General features: G+C 41.7%; 1 protein-coding gene across 7 annotated transcripts in view; it reads right to left on the reverse strand.

The window, feature by feature from the left end:
* The window catches only part of nfia (nuclear factor I/A), a 140,958-nt gene that overhangs the window by 46,586 nt on the left and 66,583 nt on the right, over positions 1–27,789 (reverse strand). For all 7 annotated transcript variants that reach the window (XM_027170050.2, XM_027170053.2, XM_027170054.2 and 4 more), the window contains exon 3: positions 4,695–4,760. In XM_027170050.2, the coding sequence (XP_027025851.1) occupies positions 4,695–4,760 (66 nt within the window). The remainder of the gene's footprint in view (positions 1–4,694; positions 4,761–27,789) is intronic.

Consider the following 27,789-nt stretch of genomic DNA (forward strand, 5'->3'; position numbering starts at 1 on the left):
TCCAAGTCACTGATAAGTTACACAGTAAATACTCAATATCTATCAATGCATTCTATAATTAATCGTGACATATATGTCATTCACACTGTCACGAGAAAGTAATAGGGATAGATGGAGGGACTGTTTAGTGTGATGTGGAGGGCAGATCACATCTGGAGCAGATCCCCCCAGAGTGAAACAGTCTCCTAGTGGAACCACACACACAAACACACACACACAGAATGAGAGAGAGAGAGAGAGAGAGAGAGAGAGAGAGAGAGAGAGAGAGAGAGAGAGAGAGAGAGAGAGAGAGAGAGAGAGAGAAATGTATATTTTTCTGAAGGGGCCCTGAGCAGGGGCAGTAAAAAGAAAGTGTGTGTGTGTGTGTGTGTGTGTGTGTGTGTGTGTGTGTGTGTGTGTGTGTGTGTGTGTGTGTGTGATTATAGAGAAAAATGAACAAGTGTGACGTTTCTCCGAGGGCCAGCGGACGCTCAGTGGCCCCAATTACTGTGTATATTGATCAGAGAGCAGCTGACCCATACCTCGGTCCCTATCCTCTGACTGCTACTGACCAGTGAATCATCCACACCACTCTGATTATACACACTTTATTTCCTCATGCTGACTCTACCAATCTGTGTAATTAGCTATCCGGTCACTATGATGTTCCTTCCTTCCATACAGGTACCTCCTGAAGCCTGAGGTTCCAGTTTTTGTTAGCTCCATAGATTATGTAGCTGAAGTTTAACTAGTCTGTTTAGCTGGACCAGTGATAAGTCATTTCTTAATTCCAGTAATTCTAAGAGACTCTGTTATAAGGAGCTGCCGTTGACATTTATGATCACAAAAGTTTCCAAACTTCGGCTTTCCGAAAAAGGCCTGAATGAAGTCAAGTGTATTTTGTTTGGTCACTTGCTTGTGACCAACCAGGTCACAAGCAAGTGAGGACAAGTGAGGAAGACATTAGGGACAAGGAGTTGGTGAAAACAAATTGTATTTCAAACATCATGAGTTTTCTCTGTCATTATTATGTTTTTTACAGCATTTGCCAGACACCCTTCCAGAGCAACTTATCCAGAGCAAACATTTTTTATACAACTTAGCTATTGAGGGTTAAGGGCCTTGCTCAGGAGCCCAGCAGTGGCAGATTAATTGGAGGCCAACACCTTAACCACTAGGTTACCACATCCCTTTTTACAAAGTTACATTCGGACAATTTGTACAAGTAGATCACCTTGTCTCCACTTTCTGCCTCTAAACTACAGAAAGCTCCTCGTGGCTACAATGAAAGTCTTTATACAGAAACCTGGTCTGGATAGTTAGTCAATATTAACTAGACCTGGTATCATCATCGTTATGGTTACAGGTGCATGTCATGCAAGCCATTTTTCACTAATCACAAAGTTACGGTTATCATGACACTAATCATGGCTCTTTTCATACAGATCGATTTGATTCGGATCATGGGATGTTATATAGATGGAGAAATACATAAACAGTGTCTGTAATTGGAATGAATGTTGGGATGATGATTACATAATAATGATAATGTAACACAAATTTTCTACTCAAATAAACAAAATCTCAAAGATCCAAATAATAGATTTATTATAACTGAGTAAAGATGACAGGCACAGAACATCAGAACTTGCTAAATCAACACCTGGAGCACTTTCTCCTTTTTGTACAGCCGACAGGAAGCCTCAAGAAGAACCATGAAAAGAGCTGATGTAGTTATTAAATGTGGCTTTTGTGCTGCTTGATGATGACAAAAGCCATAAAAAGCCCTCGGCAGGAAACAGTTTAGCAACGAAGGCCCGATATGGAGACGTACAACATGTGGATGAGGCGAATTCTAAATAAAAAAGGAAAAACGAAGTAAGCGGCAAGGGATGTTCGCAGCTCATTGGGAGAGAAAATGCTGACATTAGCTAGAAACCTGTGCCTCCAGAGAGCACTGCTGCACTGATGCTCCTCATACCCAAAGAGCTTGGGATCTAAAAGTAAAAAGGGACGTGGACGACATGTACGTGGTGGAATAAAGGCAAAGAAAAACATCAAGAAAGATTAGAAACAAAAGAAAACTAACAAAATAAGAGAGAGTAAGTGACAAAGAGAAAGTGTGAGAAAGTGAGAGATAGATTGAAAGAGAGAGAGAGAGAGTCACAGTTTCCATGCAGCTGTACATACTGTAACAACAATAATAGAGGGTAGAACTGAAGCACACAATTACTTGGACAACAGAGTGATGACGCAATGGAACTGAGAAAACATGGGGTAGAAAGAGAGAGAGAGAGAGAGAGAGAGAGAGAGAGAGAGAGAGAGAGAGAGAGAGAGAGAGCTAGAGACCCAGTATAGAGTGCATATGTACAGTACAGTTAAGTTCACTGAGGCCATTACTAAGAGTGCTGCGTATAGGGCGGTAGGAGGCAAGGGAAGGGGCCGGGCCTCTATATCTCAACATAGATAATCACTCCCAGCTGTGTCCACTGTTGCACTCCACACACATATACATGCACACACACACACGTGCAAACACACACACATACACATAGGAGGAGCTATGGCTTGTCTTTCACAGCAGCGTTGGACCTAAACAACGATCTTACAGCAACAGGCCTGCAGTCTCTCTCTCTCTGTCTCTCTCTGTCTCTCTCTCTCTCTCTCTCTCTCTCTCTCTCACACACACACACACTCACACACATACACACAGAGCAGAAAAAAACAGCAGACATACAGTAGGTTAGATATCCGTTGATATCGATGCTGTTCCACAACATACTGCAACTTTTAATGAAAAGTTTTCCTATCTTTACTTTCTAGTTTTTATCTAGTCTCTGTTTTTCTGTCTATCACACACACACACACACACACACACACACACACACACACACACACACACACACACACACACACACACACACACACACACACACACACACTCTGTGTGGTGGAAAACATGGGAGAAGGGATATCCTCTGGTCTTATCTAATGGCCTGTGGGTTGTACAATGTCTGCTCCCAACCCTGGAGCACGCCATTCTGGTGAGTAAAATTGCACGTAGCACAGTCTACAAGGACAAGGTTTAGGAGGAATAAAAACATTTAAAGGAGTGCAATCACACGTTTCCCTGAGAGACAATAAGGTCTAGAGTGGGTAGTAGTGTGAAGGTGTGGCAGGATAAGCAGGTCACCAGCAGGTCAGAGGGTCAGTTCTGACCAGGGATATCAGGATCAATGCAAATATTCAAAGCTCAAATGGAAGAGAATGATATGATTCGTTTAAACAAAACTAAAATAAAATGTTTGAGATGGCATGTTCATGGCAGATGGCAATGCCATGTGAAGTTTATTAAAACACAGGCCCGGGATCCTCATGGTGACAACTGTGCTACATATTTATTACGTACAGTAGAAACAATAGTTTTAAAGGAAATTGTCAAGCATTAAAGAGCACTGTGCAGTTGTGAATGCTGTGTAGCTGGCTGGTCACAAAAACACCGCCCACAGAGACTCCAGATAAAGGGGATTTGTATGATTTGTAACCGTAGAAATCAAATAAACAGATAAATAAAAGCAGTGTTTATACTTTTATAAGGGAAAGAGAATGTGTGCAAGTGTATAAATGAAAGGAGAATCCTCTGTAACACAAACACATGAGGAGAAGGAGGTCATCTGCATATGTGGTGAAGGAGCTGAACACGCAACTCATCTGTGTTTCTGCTCTAATCTGAGTAAACAGCAGCCACAGGACACGCAGAGCCAACATTCGCAAGGGCACAGAAACAGCTGTACAGACCAGACCGGACGTGGGTACACTAATCCTTAAGCGAGCGCTTTATAGTCCAGAGTAAGGGAAACGTGCACACGAGACAAGATCTTATAGATCATGGCAGGATAAGTGCTCTGATCTTTCGCTCTGCTTTATTTAATCACAGTGCTGCTTTCTATGTTCGCTTCAGAAGACCGAACATTTTAGTTTGATGAGTCCGGTGCTTTATTAGCTGATGAGCCGGAGCAGGGCAGTCTGTAAAAGTGTGTGTACATCCTGATTTAAGTTTGTAAACTCAAACCTCTGGTGTGTAAGGGCTCTATGTTGCCAGTTTAGCCCAGCCTGAAACATATTCATATGTTTCATTCATATTACTGTACTAAATAGTAACTGGAACCTTACTGTCTTTACTGACCAGCATTAACGATATGAAAAATATGAGGTATGATAGCAAACAAGCTGTGTTGGTTCTGGTATGGCTTCTTTTTTTTTTAACTAGCCCACATTTCCACGACATGACCATATTTTACCCTCCAATGTCAAAATCTTCATCTGCACAGAAACAACTTTCTTTATACTTTATTCTATATTGATGCCCCGATGAAGTTTTGTTAGCATTCATTTTAGCAATTTTAGCACTTCACTGCACCTGCTAATCAAATAGTTGTTTCTTTTTCAAACCAATGATTCGTAATTGTTGCATTAATTTGAGTATAATGATTTTACCATTTGGGAAAACGGGCTGTTCACATTTCATTGGTGACATCACCCATGCTTGGCTCTACACAAGCAGTGCTTTGCCAGAGAGCTGACTTTTTCTGTGGTGGATAAATGTGGAATAGTTCAAGATTAAACATCTTGCTGGTGGAAAAAAAAAGTGACAGAGGCTGCGTAGAAATCTTCGAGAGACATCTCATTTGTATGGCTGCATATAACACACTCACCATTTTCTGGCTGGTCCTTAACATCTCCTTCACTGGACTGGTTTGGACTTTCAGACTGTGTAGCTTCTGTACAGTGAGAGAGAGAGAGAGAGAGAGAGAGAGAGAGAGAGAGAGAGAGAGAGAGAGAGAGAGAGAGAGAGAGAGAGAGAGAGAGAGAGAGAGAGAGAGAGAGAGAGAGAGAGAGAGAGACAGGAGATCAGAACAAAGATTAGATTGAGGACAGTTCTGGTGGTAAGTCTGGCATTTTTATACAAGTGCCACTGTATAATGATTCTATATACTACACTTAGAGATTGACTACATATAAGATACAGTAAGCGCCGATGCAGCGAAGCACACAATGATTCACATGATCTGGTTTTTGAAATCAGAAGTAAATGCTATTCGGTTGTAGGAAGCAGGGCAGAGTACACTGAAAACAAAAGTATGTCTCAGTTACATGTGATTTGGGCCTTGGGCTCCAATCTCGGACTCTTCTGAAAGCAGCGATTTTAAGCATCTGCTTAAACCGAATCTGAATACAAGGAACTTTCTGTGCATAAATATAGATGCGACTATTAGACCCCTGCACTGAGCATGCTCAGATGTTCTTGTAATGCGTGGGTTTCAACAATAAAACTGATTAGAGTTATAGATCACACTCTTGCTCAAGTTATAGAGCACACTCCAATAGATCAGCCCACTCGGCTCCACGGTGGTGTTGCACTGAATGATCAGATGCCGAAGCAACCATGTACTTCTTTCTGGAGTGATTTATGTTTTGTGAATAAATGTCTCAGCAGATTTGACACACAAGCAAGAGAAAACGTTGTAGTCGCTGATCGGAAGTCTAGCCGCCGTCCTGTTGGCAAGAGCCACTTAAAGCTGAAGCCAGAGAGAGAGTGAGAAAGAGAAAGAGAGAGAGAAAGAGAGAGAGAGAGAAAGAGAAAGAGAGAGAGATAGGTTGGTGGAGAGAGAGGCAGAGGCAGAGGTGGCTGATCTACTGGCAGTCACAGCACTTATGGAAATAAGCCTGGATGGAGAACCCTCCAGACCTGGAAGTGCTGCATCTCTCATAAAAAAGCCCTATAAATTTGATGGGAGAAATCTTCTCCCAACAAGTGCTGGTTAACAGCACCATTAGCTGCAAGAGCAACGATAAGCAAAGATGCATTACAGGGACTTTCTGAAGAACCACCCTGGTCCCGATGCTGTCTCTTTAATGGTTTTTACTGCAGCCAAAAATCTCAAGGAACCAGACCCACCCTCAACCCCCCCATGCATGATTTAGATGCAGGGGTGAGTATTGATCTCGCACTGCGGATAAAATTGTCCGTGGGAGAGAAATATTGCAGATATCCACTTGAAGCGAAAGGTCTGCAGTGACTCAGGGTGTAAGGGCTCGCCAGAGAAAGAGCCAGCAAAAATGTAATCCACAGTAACAATAGAATATCTAAAAAAAAAAAGTAAAAATAGCAACTTTTACAATGTTTGTCTATAAAGGTTAAGAAAAAAAAACTTTCGGGCTAGAAGAACAGAAATAAAAAAATGCTTTTGAGTTGGTTTCACCGTTTAATTCCTAGCGTAAAGAAAATCTGTATGCATGATTTACTAAGCAGAAAAACCAATTCCAGCTCATTTTCAAAGGCATTCAATTGTCCCATTATACATAAATCAGTGAAATAACAGCCAATGAAAAAAGGCGATGATATAGGTGATTTAAAACACAATTGGAGAAAAATGCAGATAAAGTGAACAAAAGAGGTGTACCAGATGAAAAACACCAAGTGGAAAAAAAAGTTTATCCCTCCCTTCCATCATCCCTTCCTAGACAAAGTAAACAATTTAAGGACTTGTTTGCATTCAGCCCAGCACTGCCGTCTGCATCAACAGCTTAAAACAAAGGCAATCTGGAGAGCGGGCCGATCGCACAAAAAGGCCGCATCCCCCCAGCAACAGCCCAGAGATAAGTGAAAGCAGCGTGGTGGCGCGGGGGGCAGGGGCTGGGCGCTGGGTGTGTGCATGGGACTACTTTCACACAGTCTCCACAAACCAAGTGCTCTCACACACACTGCCCATCGCTAATTAAAAATGCAAATGAGGCGTGAGACCCAGACCTAGTGTGTCTCATCTGCATTTACCCCCTGTTGAGGGCCCTCTGAGAGCCCGAGAGGGTGAAAAAAGCCTCCCGCTTGAAATAAACACAAAAAAAGACACTAAACAACAAACGACTAAATAGATGCATAAACAGGCCTGTTCACAGTTCCTGCCCCCCTCCATACAAGTGCATAACAAGCCACTCTTTTTGCTACAGACTGAAAGACACAGGAGGGATAGTCCCTGTCTACACTTAATTTTGTTCTCTCATGGCAGTTAAAAAGAGTTCCCAGGTCACAATGTTCCCAGGTCTTGTGCTGGCTGATGTATTTATGTCTCTGTGCTGCTGATAAATCCTGATCAGCCCCATCTCCTTCCATGCAACAAGCTCCTTACCAGAGCACAAGCCTCAGGCACAGGAGCACAAGTGTACTAGGAATCTGATGTCTTGGTTCTTGCTGAATTAGTCAACGAGTTGATTCCCTAATTAGATCATTAGGGTCGCTGTGTTGGAGTGTTATAGCCCCTGGCTTGAGGCTCTCAGACCCCCTGTCTCTCTTAGCATCCCAGGCCAGGCTGGAGGACTTTCAGAGGCCTGTACACACACACACACACACACACACACACACACACACACACACATCCTGCCTGGCCTGTTTGATTATGCATGCACTAAACCATCTGTACCTCTCGCAGGTCCTCCGCCTCAGTCCGCTGCATTCTCACCAAGTGCCTCGCCGCGCTGTAATCCAATTGTGTGTTAAAACCCTACTTTCAAAAGGCCTTTTACACAGCGGCCTCAGGAACACGCAGCCCAATAAAAGGAGGCAGAAACTTAATTTAGAAATACAAACGGCCCTTTCTGGCTTATCAATGGAAGGTGAAGCTCCAGGGATCGTAGCATTGTTTTCACAAGTATCATCTCTCATTTTTTTTTCCATCTTATTTTTCCTCACAGCCAGCTGTTTCAGAAGAAAGATATGTTGTGTACTCTCCAAATCCCTGGCATTCCTTTAGACTTTCATTTATAGAAAAGAAGTGAGGAACCTCAAAACTGTAATGTTCTCAGGGCAAAATGAGTAAAAATATGAAAAGGAAATTGGTGAACTTTTTTTTGGAAATGTGGAAATTTTGAAAAGAGAGAAAGAAAGGAAGATAGAAAGAAGGAAGATATGAAATCAAATACAATGGAAAAGGAGGCTTTTTTTTACCCCTTCATGTACTGTAGTGTGTGTTGTGTTCACACCAGCGTTCTTCTCTGTAGTACACACACACACACACACACACACACACACACACACACACACACACACACACACACTTTAACTACCACTACATGAGAGTCTCAGTGATCTTTCTGAGCTAGCTGGAGTTCAGTGCGCTGGCTCTCTCCGCTTTGTTTCCGTTAACTCGCACCTCTGTCCAGTGTTTGAGTAACCTTGACCTCCACCCCCACTGTTTCTGTGTCATGCCATATTTAATAAGGGAAAGTGTTTAGACAGGAGCCTTCTGCCTCTCTTCTATAGATCAGCCAAACCCCCCGCCCACTGCATTCTCCTGCTCACTTATAAAACATCACTTCCTCCCAGAATCTCTTTTTTTGCTGAAGGGTGAGGAATAGAACTGAACTTCTCAGCTTATGGCCTGTGTTCACTCATCGTGTCAACTTTAATCTGCACAACCAAAATGCTCATCATATCTACTTTGAACAGTGAGCACAGAGCACTCAGGTCCTGGACGAAGCAAACTTTTCTGCTCGAGACAAACTCAGAGAGAGCTCAGTTAGTTTAAAGAAAAAAAAACAAAATGGATTCCATTCTGCGGTCTCTTGGCGATGACATTATAGGATCACTGTGGTCCAATAAATACTCTATTTCAAGAAACAATAAAAACACTGAACAAAGTCTCAATTATTCTTTTTGTCAGAGAAACTTGTGTTATTCCCCCTGCAAATGTCACCCGCTACAAAAATGATCCGGACGCCATAAAAAAGAGACTATCAATAAACAATAATTAAAACAAACCGAAGTCAAAGAAATCCACTATAAACTGTAAATCAAGGAACTCTTTTGGGGGACAACTTCCAGCTTTGCCAGAATACTGTTACTGGGACACTAGACAGCGGAGGGACAGACACGTCCTGAAATGTGTACACATCCCTTTCGGATTGGAATGTATCTGTAGAGTGAGATCTCACCGATTACAAACAAACGCTTGAGGCAAAAGAAAAGTAGTTCTGACACGTGTGTGTTCATCCAAGATGGAGTAATAAATGGATATTAAAAGTCAATAGTTTATTTAAGCAGCAATATTAAGGATTGAATAAAGCCATGGCACCTAATGGATGCAAAGAAAGTTCTGATATTCTTAATATTTTGTTATCATATAAGATATCATTATGTAGTAGACAAAGAGTTAAGACTGTACTGAAAGAGATACTACAGCGGTGTTCAATTCTCAATTCTGACTAGCCAGAAGATACTCAGAGCAGCTCTGATGAAATGAATTGTGTGTTACTGAATATTAATATGCTGTTTCAATAGTCACAGCTCGTACGCAGGGAATTGTCTCAGTCTAAAAATAAAATCTTTGATATAGTGACACATTTATGGAAGGAGTCTCCAGTGTCAATGCTTTATATCAGCCAGGAATACCAGCTTCAGGACAGTGGGTTGTACACCTTTTGGATTTCAGTGACAAGTTTTCTTTCATTTTTTCTCCTTTTTTTTACATTATTAACTTAAAGGGAGGCTGAAAAAGAGAAGTTTCTTAAGGAAATGATGGTTATATGTTTATTGCTTTGACAACAGGTTGTTTCTGAGATATTTGACAATATTTAAAAAAAAAATTAAAGAAGCAGGGCATGTTCATAAATATAAAGATAATTATAATAAGAAGAAAACAACTATGGTAGTAAAATACAAATAAAACAGAATTCCTAATTCTGTCTTCACTTTTTTCCAACATGTTTGAGATGTGAGAAGTTAATACAGGACCCATGTGAAGACAGCAAGACGGAAGACAGAGAAGATTGTGAGGAGCTCCTGACCCGTGCTCTGTTTTCCTCTCCGGGAAAGTCTATGTGCTCCTTTTCTCTGTCTTTAAGTGCAACTCTGCTGCTCTGTGAGCCGTTCTTAGGAACAGGCTTCCCTGATATGAGCTGCACTTTCTAGAAAAAGGCAGGAAAAGCAGGCAGACGAGGAGGAGGAGGGAGGAATAAGTTCTTGGCCTTTTCCCAGGAAAGCAGAGAGAGAAGCAGGATCCCAGCATTCCCTTGGGATATGCTGAAATATACAGCCCTGGGCAGCTTTCAATTTACTCTCTCTATCCGTCTTCCTCTCTCTCTCTCTCTCTCTCTCTCTCTCTCTCTCTCTCTCTCTCTCTCTCTCTAAATAGTTGGGCTGTGAGAGAAAAGCTGGGCTTGTCAGGGATCTAATGTGTGTTTTGACCTATTGAAGCCCCTCCTGTAGCCTATGTGGAAAAATATAGAGATGTCTCTGCAAGCATGACTTCTTTTGAGAGGTAGCAGGAAGACTCATTTAAAAAGAACACCTCAGTCCATTCAATGTAGCAGTCTTTGAACAGAGAGTAACTGTAATATTAACGTAAGCATGTAAAAAGTTTGGATAAGCCTAAATATATATCCAAAAACAAGCAAAAATAGAGACACATTCAGTATCTCCATATACCACAACAAAAAACATCCTGTCCTGTGTTTGCCCTTCCTCTGACAGCAGGGAACCTCTGAAAACGTCCAACGCAACACTGCATGATACCACCTGTCCCAATCGCTCCAGCAGAAAAACACAGATAGAACCCACTATTGTTTTTCCCTGCTCTGGGTCTGGATGTGCTGTGAGGGGAGAGGAACGCCCAGGTTTGACCTCTGTCAGTCCTGATTTCCTGCTGGAGAAGAACTGTGTCTGAGGAGTCATGACTGAATAAAAGAAAAAGTGTTGTCAGTTACAGATCGTCATTTGCCAGAGACCTAATCTCAGTGAGTATCGTGAGACCCTCCCCTCATGACATGGCGAGAGGAATGTGGCTGAGTGGAGAGTCTGTGTGTGTGCGTGTGTGCGTGTGTGTGTGTGTGTGTGTGTGTGTGTGTGTGTGTGTATGTGCTGTATTTCAGCACTCTCTAAGAGCCAGCCTGACAGACTGCAGCTGCAGAGAAGGAGAGGTGAGGTGCATGATGGGGGCTCGCTGCTGTCAGGCACATGGACACACCTGTCTATAGAACAGAGGTGGCAAACTTAGATCCTGCTCAGGCCACAGCAGAATTTTTGAGAACCCTAAAAGGGCCATAGTCTAAAGCTATTCATTTCTATTAGTTCTATGGATTGTCACTAGTAAATGGCTCTGAAAGCTGAATAAGTCCTAATAGAGACTATGGCCTGGGTGAACATTTATTAATCATAAAGTTGTTTCACTATATATCTGTTTCCAAATATTGGAAAACAAATGATGGTAAGAAAGAGATTTAAGAAGAGCTCAAACAGGATGGTCTTCCATTTGCAGCTCATCCACTTTTAGGTTTCTACACTGATTGATACATTTTGGGATTTTGAGTCCTTCATTGAATCACACTAAAGGCCAACACCGACACATTTCTGAATCACTTTCAGACGGGCTTTGCCTGGAAAAATCTCCCTCGTCGGAAAGCGGAATAACAAACACTACTGACAGAAGTCAAATCTGGGATCGTTTAGGAAAGTACAGGGAACTAAGGATAAATGTGCCTTGCTCTCCATCAGGAACACAAACTCTTGACTTGTCACTGTGGTCTTAGGGAAATAAACAAATCTGCCTCAGATAAATAAACAGCAGAATAGCATTTGCACCTGGCAAGAAAAAAATCTGAGTGGTGAGCCACAGACAGCGTGCCATGTGGGCAGAAAGGCCTGACCCATCATCCCTCAGGCTTAGAGAATCAAAAACCAAAGCCTCACTGGTCTTGGCAGGACGTTAGATACAAAAAGAAAAAAAGACACAGCAATTCACTTTGGCAACCAACTTTCACCTGTACACACACACACACACACACACACACACACACACACACACACACACACACACACACACACACACACACACAGTCTTTCTGTTTGCTGTCTTTCTCAGAGAGTAGCTGGCTGCAGTCTGTAACACACTGGAAGACTCTTGCCAAGGCGGCTGAGAGCACTAACACTGTGGCTCTCTCTAAGTCATTTCTCTCAGATTTTTGTATGGAACAAACTCACGGCACTTACACATGTACTATGAAAAAATATAAACGCACACACACAATCCTGCAATTTTGTTTTTTTTTACAAACAATTGACCAACACTAATTTAATAACCGGGGAACTATTCAAATTCAAATTTGCCTGACTAAAAAAAATACAATTTATGCCTTTTCTGCAAAACATTCATTATTGATTTTGCCTTTTGTTTTTTATTGATGCAGTTCAATCCATTTAATAAATTGAAATGATAAACACCAATCTCAGAATGCAGCTGATCAATGGTACTGTGTGGCTCTCTCATAATATCATGAAAATCATAAATAACTACAGAACCCTTATACCATTCAATAAATAAATAAATAAAATGTATTCAAATACACAGTGTTGTGAGTCACAACAGGAAAGTGCGCCTGGTGGAAAAATGCGAGCGGAAGAAAAAGGTTTTGGACATGGACACATGCTCAGCTGTGAACGGCACCCGGCTCCAAGTCCCTGGCGTCCACCCGAGAGCGTCAGAGGATCCAAACGGATGCCAGCCTGAGCTTTAGGTTTTGTTATTTCAACCCTGGCAGCACACTTACATGTGGCTCAATCAGCAGGGAAAGGGAAAGAGCCTACAACAAAGAGTTTTTGCGCAGCTGAACATCCATATCACACAAATTAAACGAAATTCTTAGCCAAGAGATTTCTAGATAGGCTGTGAATGAGAAATGTATTTGATTCATAGGGATTATCATTTGGCTCGCTGTGTGTTAAATTCGATTTCTCGCGTCACACGTTCGAGGGACATAATCGCTATGGCGTTCTGGTCTCCCTCACCGTAGCTCCTCCCCTAACCCTCCATTTTGTGCTCAGCCTCCATTTTAGAACAGCAACACAAAATACAAACACCTCGCTAGCAAAAGCGTCATCTTCCGTTACACCTTCAGTTTTTAGCATGTTCAGCTATTGACAATTCAAAAACAAACAGTTCCAATAATTACCAAATTTAAAAAACAGCTCATAAAAAACAAGGGCTTGATTTTGAATGAGGACATCTCCGGTGCCAAGACCCCATTTAAAAGCTAGTGATTTGCGCTTTCTTTTCTTTCTTTTTTTTTAGCTTTATTCTCTTCCTTTTTTCTCCCTCTCTCTCCCTCTCAAGCTTATCCTAAGCATAGCTGTTAAATCGTCCTGCCAGACACAACTATACTGAGAGAGAATCACGTTAGCGGCTCCCATTGTTGGATGACACAGAAGCTGCTGCTGCCAAGAAGTTCACTGCCAAGTTCAACAGCATTCTGATACGAGGATAGAAAGGGAAAAACACTCGGGCCGTACGCAGCCACAACAACACACCGCCATCCACAATGATATACTTAGAAACTGCGTGAATTGATCTAATATCAGCAATAAAACTGTGATATTAGTATTTATTATTAATGTATGCCTCACCCCTTTACCTCACACCCTGGCAGCCATCTTGAAAGCTTTGGCAACCATTTTAAAAGAGCTCTCACCCTCCTTTGAGCACCTGCCATCCTCAATGCCACCCTTTTACCCAACAATGGACTGCACAAATTAGCAAGGATGCTGCTTGATGCTACAATTGACCAAATCTATGCCAAACTAAACAGAAATTATAATGAGAGAAATAAAGCATTGGTGTTTAGCTGGGGAAAAAACAAATTTGTTTCGAGACGATTTGTGCTTGAAATAAATAAAGACTATTTGTGTAAGTTGCTTTGTTAGTGCACAAAAAATATTAATTATATAATGGAAAAGGCAATACTATAATAATATTACTTAATATCAGTAGTTTTACACAAATTCTAATTCAAATGTTTTAGTAAATGGTAAATGTTCAAATTAAGGACAAATTGCCTTGTGGGAAAATTTATACTTATAAGCTGAGGGCAGATAATAATAATAATAATAATAATAATAATAATAATAATAATAATAATAATAATAATAATAATAATAATACAAAATTGATTACATTTGTTTATATTATAGCTACTACAGACTGATGGCATGAGCACATGCTAAATTGTTGGAGCCATGCTTTGTGTGTGTGTGTGTGTGTGTGTGTGTGTGTGTGTGTGTGTGTGTGTGTGTGTGTGTGTGTGTGTGTGTGAGTGTCAGACCCTGAGTCTACAGAAAAAGCATCATTTACAATGTCTTGTTGTGTTAAGATGCTGGCTGAACCACTTAAGCATAGCAATTTCAGCAGCGATGGCGGATCAATTAACAAAAGCATGATTACTATTACAGGAGAGCACAGGGAAATAATGAATGTCTCAGAAAAGTGGATTACGATGAGAGGAACCTTGACGTGTAGGCTGGGAAGGACACCATGACATAAGCCGGACTGAAACAATTTGGGAAAGCGTTTGATGAAATAGTATTGATTCGGTTCCACCTCACTTAGCATAATTATCAAACGCTAAGAGTTTGTACTTCCCTGCCTGTTTCCTGCTCTTTTTTCTTTAACATTTTTGGTTATTTGTTCAAAGACTTCAAACATTTCCATTTCAATTGGGGCAGTGTTTAAAAAAAGAACAAAACACGTATAGAGTGAGGTCCTAAACCTGCGCCCACACCATGTTCTCTCCAGGCTACATTTTTACCCCATCTGCTCCTCTGGGTGGAGTCTTGCAGGCCTGCCCTGATCTGGAGGAGAATGCCAGTGTACAGAGTCGATATCAGGCCCTCAGAGAGCCAGACTCCCGACTCAGTGCTGCAGAGAGCCATTGGTAAGTAGAGAGTCAGTGGAGTGAGATTCCTCAGGTCCGTACAATGGGCTTCCTGTGAGTGCGTTCCTCTCATGGGTGGGAAAGAGGTCTACTGAAACCAGAACTCCTCCATATGGCCTTCTACACAGTCAGAGATACATATTTTGTCTTGCCAGTCCATATTTTATATAAAACAGAAAAATCTGTTTGGGGAAAACAAATAATGACTGAGACATCCGATACACCATGTTACTATTAATGCATCATTGCCTTTAATGCTATTATAAAGAAAGTTTACAACTGACAGCAGATTTCCCTCAGGTCTATGACCGGATGCTTACACACAGACATGTGCTGAAACACACCAACATACACTACAATGCAGACTGCTTCTTATTTAGTAGTCACAATTATCTGACTAAAAGAAAACTTTTTCATGCTACAATTTTTCCATCTCCACCATAAGCCACGTTCCCTGACTGCAGTGAGCAAACAGTTAAAGTTTTCAGTGCATGACTGGTCTGAAAGAGACAGAATAGTGGGTTGGTGTGGAAGGATCGATGGGGCCGTTAGGGAGTGCCGTCTCTCAGGTTACTGTGTGTGTGTGTGTGTGTGTGTGTGTGTGTGTGTGTGTGTGTGTGTGTGTGTGTGTGTGTGTGTGTGGCGCTCATGAGGTTGTCTGGAGCTAAGCCCTGACCACACACACTCTATAACGGCTCTGCTCTCCACAAATGCCCCCTCTGCCCTCCACAAGCACATTTTTACACCCTACACAACAAGACATTTGCGCAAAAACATAAAAAGTGTTATTGGTAAATCACACACACACACACACACACACACACACACACACACACACACACACACACACACACACACACACACATAAGTAAGAATATAAATTCTGAATATTAAACTTTCTGACATTTGAATCTATAGAAACGTGGATTGGTTCTACTTTCTACACAGCAAATGTTCAACAGCAAGATGTTTAGTAATATTTCTTTTTTATTTAAATTTACATGGCTCCATGATTAACCCTATCAAAAATGTTACTCAAGTTGGTTAGTCATAGTGGTAAGCCTAAATTGAACAAAGGAACAATAAATCTCCCTAGAATGCTAAAAATGTCCCTGAGCAATTTTAATTAATATCACAACAGCCACAATAATTTAATTGTAAATGTCGGAGTGAGTGAATGAACTCACCGATCTACAAATGTGTGTGTATTGGCTAGCTATGCCTGCTGAGCTGTGGCCGACTTCAGCCCAGCCCACCGAGCAGCGTATCGATCTCGGCTGAGGAAATTGAGAGGGAAGCTGCAGCAGTGCAGCTAGGGTTTCTGAGCGCCGACCTCAGCCGATGCCTGTACCCATTTCATCCTCTCTCTCTCTAGTCTTTCTTTCGTTCTGTTTCTTAAAGCAGAGCTCATGTAATGTGTGAAACTCCTTCAATCGGTGGCTCAGAATATCTGGCTCTGATAATACCTCAGCAACTCAAGCACACTCCACTACTTTGAAAATGTGTGTGTGCGTGTGAATCTGTAGCAAGCGCTAACATCCACACTTCCTGTCTGATAAAATATTAATATACTAAAATGCAATCAGCGCCGAACTCTCTGTTTTCTTCTCTCCTCTTAATATCGACTTGAATCTTTGGAACACTGATAATACCATGCGGCAGGGGAAAAAAATACTACAGGACAAGTAAGACAGAAAACCAAAACAAAGTAAGAAAGTCTTAGTGTGTAAGCAGACTCCGGGCCACCAAGAGCAGACACATTTAGACCTGTCAAATATTCTGATCTGGATTCATGGCTAGACTTCAGCTCCCTGTCACTTGTATGGATTACATCCTTCCAGCAGTGGCAACATCTCAATGTCAGCCCTATTCCTCCACTATATCCCTCTCTCTCACACTCCCCTCCCTCTCGGTTGGCCCACCACTTTACCAGAATTTCCTCGGTCGGCCTATGGGCCTTAGTCTCTGGAGGAAAGCAATACATCAGGCTGTTTATCACCCAGCAGTTCCCGCAGTAATCAATTAGTTTTTCAGTGGGCGTACCTGGGCCCTCTGGCCTGGCACTACCTGTTACAAGCTTGCCTTCCTGGAACCGCAGGGCCTGACTACCTCCCTTTGCTCCCTCCCTCATTTCTCTTTTCTTTACCGTCTCTCTCTCTATCTCTCTCTCTCTCTCTCTCTCTCTCTCTCTCTCTCTCTCTCTCTCTCTCTCACACACACACACAAAATCTATCTCTCTTGATTCCTACATTCCACAGATTACAGATGCGCTGACGGCTCAGCGCTCGGGGTCAGCCGGGTCTCCTGTCACTGCCGGGAAAAGAAAGACATAGAAAATCCAGTGCTCCACATTTTCCACTACTCTGCGGTCATTAGTGCATATTCTTTGGCCGTACTGCATGTTTTGGATGGAACAGCATTAGCAGAAAGAAGTCAGGCAGAGTTTAGAATGCAGTGTAGGTCACCATGTAGTTCAGCTCTGCTGGGATACAGTTACCGCTAACTTCATTCAATTTGCTTACAGATTTTAATTAATACAAGAGCAATTTTGGTGATAGACCTAGGGCAGATATCTTCCATGTAATCACAACTGAGATGTTTAATTATGCCCTCCAAAAAAAATCAATCACAATTGAATTTTAAACTGTGTCAAGACAAAATATCGCTGTAATTCTTTTTCATTGTCAAAAATTCTTCACCTCTTTTGGTGCACAATAGCAAGCGAGAATTTCCATACATCTGTCCGGCTTTTGACTAAATGTTTGGTGAATAAATGACACAAATGTGTACTCATTGACATTCAAGCACAGACAAACAGGACAAAAGAAGAAGCGGGCAGGAGTGCCAGTGTTTGTGCCCCTCGAGTGCCACTCCGAAACGCTGGTTCCCAGGGTTGTCAAGGAGGCTGTGCCAAGGCTGTGGGCTCACACACAGCAGGAGGAGGGCAAAGAGTGTATGGCAGAAGGGGGTGGGCAAAGAAAAAGACTGGCATGGACTGAGGATTAGTCTCTCTCTCTCTCTCACTCTGTGTGTGTGTGTGTGTATATATATATATATATATATATATATATATATATATATATATATATATATATATATATATATATATATAATGAACACATACATTACTTCTGAAAAGATGAGAATAAATGGTGGGAAAAAGAGGCAAACCCCCAAACACACACATACGCACAAATACATAGCACTAATTCACACAAAGAGGACGTGTATTGGGGGGTGGGGTGCACTGAAAGGGGGCACTGTTTACTGTCTGCTGTCCCCCAGCACTGCACAGCCTGTCTCACTTCAAACAAAGCTATTGGCAAGGGAGAGGCGGCAGCCCCTGTTTCCAATGCCGCTGGAGTTTCAAAGCAGTTAAAGGGGGCAGCAGTCTGGAGGCTACAGGGCCCAGGCTGGCACACTTGGCTAGCGCTATGGCCAGGTGGTCTGGGCACATTGGCAAGACACTGGCACACCGCCCTATGCAGATGGCTCCCGATGCCTTTTTAGGTGCTGAGCCCTCATTCTCTCGCTTCCTTTTTCCTCCTAATAATGGATATACGCATATGTAAACTCAGGCATATGCACTCCCACATGAAGTAAAAGAGCACCAAAGCTAAAAAACAGTCCTTGTTTTCACATTAATGATTCCATAGAAGGTCCTGAGATTTTTATTTCTCGAAAGCAGAAAAGAGAAAAAAGAGAAAAAGAGACAGACAGAGCTTTTGGGCCATGTGGAAGAAGTAGATGCCAGCTGTGCCAGCCTGGTTTTGTGAAGTGTCCCCATACCCAACAAGCTGGGCACCGTCGCCATGGCACCGCAAAAGCCCTGAGTGCACACTATTCTAGTCTCCAATCACACTCTCAGTACAACACAAACACACAGAGTATACGCCAAAAACTGCGAGAATTTTTTTTTTAAATGCAGGTGCATCAATTGAAATATAATCAAAGGCTTATGAGAAATCAAAAAAACAATAAAATTAAGAAAGGAAAGAAATGAGGCAAAATCCCCTGCTGTGATGTTCCAGGTTTTTTGGGGGTCTGAAATCAGGATCTGTGGTTGTGTGAAATGCTCCCAGAACATATGGAGGAAGATCCGCCAGGCCCTGCTTCACAGCTGTCTGCACCCAGCAAAGACCAGACCCTCCCTCTGCCTGCTCCACTGATGTAAACACACACACACACACACACACACCACAGAGCATCACCACAAATACGCACTGATTTTGAGAAACTGGCATGTACACCCACCCACACGCTCGATATCAGGCTCAAACACAGAAATGTGAAACATGAACATGAATATCAAATTTAAAAATCTAATAAAATAAACATCATTTTAATGGAATGTAACAAAAATCTATCAAAAACATTCTAAAATGCACAGCATTCGTATTAGATGGTAGTTCTAAATTGCAAACATTTAATTCAGTACATTATAAAAATACCTTTTAAATTCAATAATTATAATTATTCTAATCAGGCATATAAAAGTGTTCATGTAAATGCATACAAATATGTTAATGCACACTTAATATGACAAATAAAAAAAAAACACCTACATTTCCTCTATTTTTTTTTTAACCACAAACCATCTAGTTGGGCCTCTGGATGTGCTGTTAAAGCCCATGCAGCGTGGTGGTGTTCAGCTCTACCCCTGTGTTCCCACCGGCTGAGGTATGCACAATGTGCAATTATTACCGAATCATTATCTGGTTTTAGCGGTGACAGCCAAACCGCACACACTCTGAAAGCCTCCATTCTTATGCTGATTAGTCTCCAAACATTTCCGCCTGCTCCTTTCTCCCAGCCTCCTTACGAAACCTGGCCGTAGCTCCCAGCATGCACTTCTGCTAATGACGGGGCAGAAACAAACTGTACGTAGCCTTTCTGAACGGTTCTTCGGCAGTCGTGACACAACGGGAAAGGCATAGAGGGGCAAAAGGTGCTTTAAGAGGGGTCAAGCAGCTTGCCGAGCCATCCTCCAGAGTGTGAGGGGCAGTTCGGCCCTTTCACCCACCACACAATGTTTGGACATTCTTCTTTTGTGGCTGGCCCTTATCCGTGTCTGAGCTTCCCTCATATAATATCCCTTACAACGGCCTTTGCTTGTGAATGGAGCTAATCTCACACACACTTCCACAGTTTCACTGTGTGTGTGTGTGTGTGTGTGTGCCTTGAACGAACCCCTTCAAACCTACAGTACCGCTCTAAACGCACACGTACGTTCAAACATACATGATATTTAGACAATTACAGAATTGACACCATATGAATATATATTTAGTTCTGCTCCTGCACCAGTATCATATCTTTTTTAATTAATAAATAAATAAATAAATAAATAAATATTATTGGTAAATCATTTTCCACAATGGTTCAGGAGTAAGTTAGCTTAGTTTTTTTTTTTTGCCATTTTAAAAGAAAATTATGGCAAAGCAAAAAAATGTTTCATTTAGTAAGGTAAGATCAAGCAGATGAACGAATGCGAAAAGATTTAGATTTGATTTGTGAGGTTTTTTCATGATGTTGACTATCAGGATCATGTTTCCCACCCTTACTCTTATCATATAATTTAGTGCACTGTGTTACACTTTTGTAATAATAATGATAATAAAAAAAACTACTCCTGTATGATAATCATTTTAATTCTACATTTCTGATATTATTATGCTTCACCAATAACTGTCAGAAAATCAGCTCAAATTTCTTTATTGCATAATTCTTTTATTAAAAGCTGGTGAACAAAGTTATGAACAAACCATTTACCAGAAAAAAATAAAACGTGTGTGTGTGTGTGTGTGTGTGTGTGTGTGTGTGTGTGTTTGTGTGTGTGTGTGTGTATGTGAGTGAGTGTGTGTGTGTGTGTGTGTGTGTGTGGGTGCTTATTGTACAAGAAAACCACAGCAACTCCTTTGCTATCTGATTGCACTTCTCCTCTCCCTATTCCCTCTTTCTCACATGCTACTCTGTTTGAGGTTTCCAGTTAGCATTGTTTCTATTAAACACACACTTGTAGGTGGACCAAAAATGTGCACACATTTGCACTAAGAAATACGAGAAAAATCTCATTCTTCACAAAAGTGGAACCACATCAAAAAGAGATTTAATCCTGTCTGGATTCCTCGTTGTCCTCTTTACTATGAATAGCAAGCAAAGGGGGTGGAATATTATGGATTTGGTTTATTTATTGTGTCACATATTAACACGCAGCACGCTATGTAGGGGTCCGTCTCTGCAAATTAAAAAAAAAGTCTGCTATTTCTGATAACCTATTTAAGATCCTGTGAAGAACATTTCCAACTCCTTGCACCCCAGTTAGCAGAATGAAGGAAAAGGGGGACAGATGGATAAGACTAAGCTTGACATGTTTTGGCTTGAGTTAGTTTCAACGAGTAAAGGAACATTCAGCAAACTGATACGTTCAAGAACATCACAAATTGCACATAAATATTTCCTCTTAATTAATCATAAATGCTAGAAATGACTGACTTCAAATAATGTTTAAAGATCCAGAAGCACTAAGATATAGTGCTTAGTGTTTAAAATATATTTTCAAGACTTCTAATAAGTATTGATTTTGCAGTCATACTCCCAGCTTTCCCTACAAGTGCGAGTAGATAGAGCTACCAGAGCAGGCTATGCTCACTAGATTACCTTATAGATACTAGTTTGCTTTCACTAGCTCGGCTCATCAGCAGTATCAAAGTAATCTCTGAAGTGGGGAGTGCACTTTTTTGCACAGTGGCTGTTTCTCTCTTTCGTTGAGATCAAGGATCCTTGGGTTGGCAGCTGAGGTGGTACTGCAGGTGCTAGTAATAGAGTGTGTTTCTACATTCTTTTCGTTTTATGGTTCTCCCTCTCAACCACAGTCCTCATAGAGCATGGCATTTTAAAAAAACGAAGCTGTCTCACTTTTCTTTAGTCTCTTTGTTTCTTCCTTTTCACCCCTTCCTGAGCATTCAGAGCTTAATGAATTAGAGGTGGATGGTGCCTGGATGTGCGGTTTGCTTTAAAAAAAAAAACCCACCCAGATCAAACCCACCAACGTGCACTCTACTTTCGAAAAGCCAAAATACCAAAGTACAACAGTACAAATGTTGCTGCCAAAACCAAGATAAATTCATTGTATTACTGTGATTATATGAAAACCTCTCTCTCTCTCTCTCTCTCTCTCTCTCTCTCTCTCTCTCTCTCTCTCTCTCTCTCTCTCTCTTCTTGCTCTCTACCGCTGGGTTATTGTGATTCAGGGCTGTTATTACAGACAAGCGTGTACATATGCTTTTCATTTATGTGAAGGGTTTTAATTCCTAACAGCAGTTTTACAGATCTCTCATTACTCAGCTATGTTGGAAAAGGGAAAGCAGCAACAGTGAAAAGAAGCATAAATGAGGAGAAATCCAGAGCAGGCCTGCAACCCAGCACAGAACCAACGCTTTCCAACACTTGGCCAACGCTCCCTCCATCTTGGCCAACACCTCCTTGTCCTGGCCACAACTCCCACTTGCTCTTGCATATGATTAGGACATGTGGGCAGTTCAATTGGTCTGTGTGTGTATGTGTGTGTGTGTGTGTGTGTGTGTGTGTGTGTGTGTGTGTGTGTGTGTGTGTGTGTGTGTGTGTGTGTGTGTGTGTGTGTGTGTGTTGTCCAGTGGTTGACCACTCTAAACTGTTCTTGTGGTAAGTGGTGAAGAGATGTAGAGCTGTCTGAAAGATCATTAGAACAAACTGAGGCTCTGTGCTTCAAGAAAGTCATTACCCTGTCTGCCACTTCACAAATAAATCAAAAAATATGCTGTACTCTCGTCCGTAATTGGGCCCAGCCCTCCATTTCATTCGCACCCAATAATAACCTTCCACAATCATTAGTTCAACTGCAGAAGCAGACTTTCATCATTTTTTCAAAAATGGACAAACGGCGATATTTAGCCTTCACAGTGCTTGTGAGGGCAAAGAGCTCTACCTTATCTAGTTTTTGTGTGTGAGGGATCACCCTATAAAGTGGCAAAAGCAAGGAAATATTTTTCTTTGTTCTGTTCTGTTTGGAGGTTTTGCTGGGAGAACGCCTGCAATGCACTTGGCCTGCCAAGAGAGCTGTGGTTTTGCCCGCCACTGTTTTGCTATTAGACATGGTCATGGAAGGAGCAGGGGAATGACAGTAATACAAGCCATCCTCACACATACACACACCACACACACATAAACCCTCAGCTTGTTAACGCGGAGCCTGGCCAGGCCTGGCCGCTATTCCCCTTTTCCTTCCTCTCAGCTCGGCAGCTGGCTGTGCTTAGACGTCAGCTCCTCCTCTGTGATCTGGGAACCACTTTCTCCGTGGGAATAAATGCCTTGGAAGGAAGGGACCAGGAAGCAAAAGGGAGACGAGTGTGGCTAAGTGCTCTCTCTGCTTGTTTTAAGAGTGGCATGTTTCTGCCATTTCCATTGCAATTTTAACATCTGTTATCAGGCCTCGCAAAAGCCCTAACCAGGATGTCACTGTCAGCTGTGCAGAGCCACTGAGATCCGCCTATCAAGCTACAGCTATAGTGCATTATAGCATATTAGTGCATTAGTCCAAAGCAGCTCACTGACAGTTGCCCGTCATGGTCTTATCCATCAATCACTGAATTTGATCACATTAATGAATAGAGCTCTGTAATCCTCTTAAGCCTACTTCCTGTGTAAAGCACCTCAGGCATCTGAATACTGACTGCTCTACATAGAGCTACAGGGCTGCATTCACTGCAGAGAGCTGAGGACTGAGATTAGCTTTGCTCCAAGATGATGAAAGCCCATTTTCAGTTTAGATCTTTAACACAGTTGGCCAAGAGAGATTTAAGGCAGCAGGGTTAATAAAGGAGGCAGCTTGCCAATTGTGGTTGATAACGCTAGACCGCTAGACTGTTTGAATAATATTTCTTCAAACAATTTTAATATTTAATATTTTACTTCAATACAAATTTTATATTTATACAGTCAAAGGCAAACTTTGATGAGGATGTAATGAATCATATTTATATTTATGGCATTTAGCAGACAACCTAATACAGAGTAACTTACAGAGGCTATTCAAACCACATCCTCATGTTAGTTCACTAGAAAAGAAAGAAAACACCAGACATTAGAACCGGTTGGAGAGGTTAGTACAATGTGAAAAAGGATTTCTTTTCAAGCAAAGTGCTTAGTGAAGAAGCCAAGATTTAACCTTTATTGGACTCATCTGTGGGATGTAATGAATGATTACTGATGACCTGGTGAATGTACAGTACCATGCTGGTAAATATTACATCATTATTACATAATCATCATTAAATAATTCTTCCTTTGGAATTTCTATTCCTTACATTACAATACATCCTTACAATAATGAATATAAACATTTAAAAGTCATTAAGTTAAAAAATCTGTATGCATTATTTTTGCCTGTATTATGATGAGACTCGATACACCAAAAACAAGCTATGAGTTAAAGGTGCAAATATCACAAATAATGTGTAAATGTATGTATTAATATAGTTTAAGCCATTTTCCCAGAAGTGCATTATATAACCAAAAAAGTTTAGTGACCTGCCTTCTGCTCTGGAATGTTTGTTTATATTTGGATGAAGCTCTTGTCAATCATTTTACAGATTACACATTAATCATTATGAGGACAGGTTTTATGATTATAGAGTCATAACCTGGCTTGAAAGCAGTTGAAGATCCAAATGCATTTGAAAGTGCTGTTATGACAGTCCTTACTATTGGTAACTCATAGTTAGCTAACTCTAGCTGAACTGCCATAAGTTTTAAGGCAAAGTTTTGAGTATGTGGGTGGAAATGGAGGTGCGTTCAATGCATAAAGAAATGCAGATTTAATAATATTATCCAACTCCACCAATTCAACCATTAAAGAGATTGTTTTTCAAATATTTTAACAAATGCATATTTAATGTTTGTTTTTCTCTTTAAATGCTCAATGATCTGATTACTGAATGAATTTCTGGGAAATTCTGAGGGTACCAGTGAAGAACAACCCCATGGTCCATGGTGCAATCCTGAGCTCAGGTTATTGTCTACAGTTGTCCCCTTGTCCATATGGGTTTCTTCTAGGTTCTCCAGGTTTCATCCCTCCTCCCAAATATACCAGTATAAAGACAGTCTGTGTTAAATTGCCCCTGTGTGTCCATTGTACTATTTAGGATGTAGTCCTGCCACACACCCAGTGTTTCCTGTATAGGCTGCGACGTCACCATGACTCGAGTCAGGACAAAGGTCTTACTGAAGATGAACGAACGAACGAACAAAGTTATTCTAATGAAAAAATGAACAGAATATGTGAACTGAAAGTGATATTGCGTGCAAATATCAAACTTGAAACACGAGGTTCAACGTATACTGCTACTGATAGACCGTGGCAGCATAAAATTGCAGGCAAATTAATATTAAATGCATACAAATACATTGTGGAAGTAGTTCATATTCAAATGCAACTTGAAGTGAATTGATCTAAGTGAGATGGGCACTTAATTTAAAAGAAACAGCAAGCCTGCCTACGGCTTAAGAGAATTACAGCAGAGACTAAAGCGAAGGAGGAGAAGAAGAAGAAGAAGAAGAAGAAGAAGAAGAAGAAGAAGAAGAAGAAGAAGAAGAAGGGATATATCCACTCCAATGCCATTCAACAATGCAAAAAAATCGATCCTAATGCTTTTTGCTCCATACATTATAGCTCTAGAAAATGTAGAGAGACAAAACCAAACTGGAGGTATTCAGATATTAGGATGACCTGAGATGTATTACAGTATTTTTTATGTATATTTGGGAGGTCTGTAACATCATTGGGAGATCTGCAACATCCTTCGGTGTCGGCACGCAGACACTGGAGATATTAGAGGAAAAGATACAGAGAAAGAGGAGCAGAGATAGAGACAAATGGCTACTGAGGGAGAGTCCAGGTGAAACTGCCACAGGCATAAATGAATTTCTCTCTTTGTCTTTCCTAGAGCATAGTGGCATTCACCAGACTGGCCCTTCATTACATCATCATCTGTTATTTTGTTTTAGTTTGGCACTAATCTCTTCATGCTTGGTTACAAGCCAGGAAGGGAAAAGAAGTGTGCGAAAAAGCAGGGGAAAAAAAGACAATTGGTGTGTCAGGGCACAAGTAGTTTCCTCTAGAGAAGTCTCTCTCTCCCGCTCTCCCTTACTCTCTCCTGTTCTCTCTCTCTCTCTGCCACCCTGGCCTCTTCCCCTGCTCTTGGATGCAGGCCAGGAAGGGAAATCCATGAAACATGAAGAATGTGAGCTGAGCAAGAGTGGCGCGACAGCACAAAACTTTTCCACTGTGTAGAGACGGCAGCGGCGGTGGAGGCCCAGCCTCTGGAGGAAGCACTGCTAATTATTCTTCAGTGCAAACGATCTCCTCTAATTGTGCTTTGACAAAACAAGAGAGTGAGTTTGATGGGTGCTTAAAAGCAAAGAAAGAGAAAAAAGGGAAAGGAAAACAGGATTGAGTTGAAGGGGTAGAGAGAGGGATCGAGTCTGCGGCCACTCCTCTCTCTCTCTCAGTGCAATCGTGGCATATCACATGATCAAGGCAATCTCTTATTGGTCAGGAACAGGAGCAAATTCGTCCGCCATGTAAGGAGGGTTGGGAGCGACAGTCTCTTCCTCCCTCCCGTTCCTACCTTTCTCTTCCTCCAATCTTAAAATGGCGGCCAGGAAAAAGGCGCCAAAATTGGACCAAACCTGTGTACGCTTTTTCTTTTTTAAAGGCTACTTTACATTTTTAAAGATTTCTTTCGTCATTCTGAAAAAAATCCTGCACAGGGAGAAAGGGAACATTTTGAGTAGAAACAGATGAAGTGAGCTTGTTTTCAGTTCAGTGCTGGCGGGTACAGACTGTTAAGGGGAAAGTTTGACAGTGGGCCAGGAAAAAACATTAACCGTGCCGTGTCCAGCGGCGGAGTTACAGTGACGGAGGGACGGTGGTTTCGTTTCGTTTGGGACACGCTGCAGTCATGGTGGATAACAGGCTTAGTTTGTCTGGTGGGGCAGAGGTGGGGGGGTGACATGACCAAGCTGCTGCAGAGGCCAGAACACACACACACACACACACACACACACAAACCAGTACATCTACTACATTTACAGCAACATTCCAGTTTCATGGGAACAAAGACAACTGTGATGGTTCTGTAAAGCCAAGTATCTTTTTCAGTGCCGCAAAACACCACAAAACCCCAACCCGCACTGACTCAGAACACACTGCTGTCTTCATAAATACAGCAAATATTTGCCTCTAGGCTAAAGTTCCACGATCGTGGAGGGACAGCAAAGGCGGCACTTACGGGAGAGAAGAAATGCCTGCTGGTCTGTTGGCACCCTGCCTCCGTCCCAGGTAACTGCGCATCCTCCCGTGAGGGGGTCCTAGAAGTTAGCAGACCACCCAGCATCATCACCACACATCTTCCCACTGCCTGGGGCCTGGACTTCTACAGCTTCTGATTGATTCTTGATAATTTTTTGCCCAATTTCTGCTGAGTTTTAAAACATTAATATGTATTTAAAAATGACATGGTTTTGAAAGAGTCCAGGCCTCTGTAATCCTCTCTCACAGATAGATGCCCATGCAAATAGTCTGTCGGAGGAAATTTATGGCTAAATAAATCAAACTGTGTGACTCAGCAAATTTAAGAATAGCTTCGCTCCGGCCAACATCCAGCTCCGTGAAACTGGAAGGATGGCAAAAACAACACACTTGAGAGCTTAGGTTGGAGGGAGCTGAGGAAATAATCTTCTAAGTGCATGACAAATTGACAATCACAACCTTGTTAAGTTTCCAGTTCTTCTAAAGTCCTAACAGCCCATGTACCAAAGTGGGATTAGGCTTCTAAGCTTCTGATTAACTGCTTAATTTGACTCAGATTTAGTTATATTTTCACTTTTCTGACATGGCACGAAGAGCAGCTCATGGCTCTGTGGTAGCTGCCTACGTCCAGATCAACAGTATCAGTGATGCTTTGTTCATTTTGTTTGTTTTTGTTTTGTTGTTGTCAGAGTGCTGGTTGGAGCTAA

This window comes from Tachysurus fulvidraco, chromosome 2, assembly GCF_022655615.1.
Source record: "Tachysurus fulvidraco isolate hzauxx_2018 chromosome 2, HZAU_PFXX_2.0, whole genome shotgun sequence".
Taxonomy (NCBI): domain Eukaryota; kingdom Metazoa; phylum Chordata; class Actinopteri; order Siluriformes; family Bagridae; genus Tachysurus; species Tachysurus fulvidraco.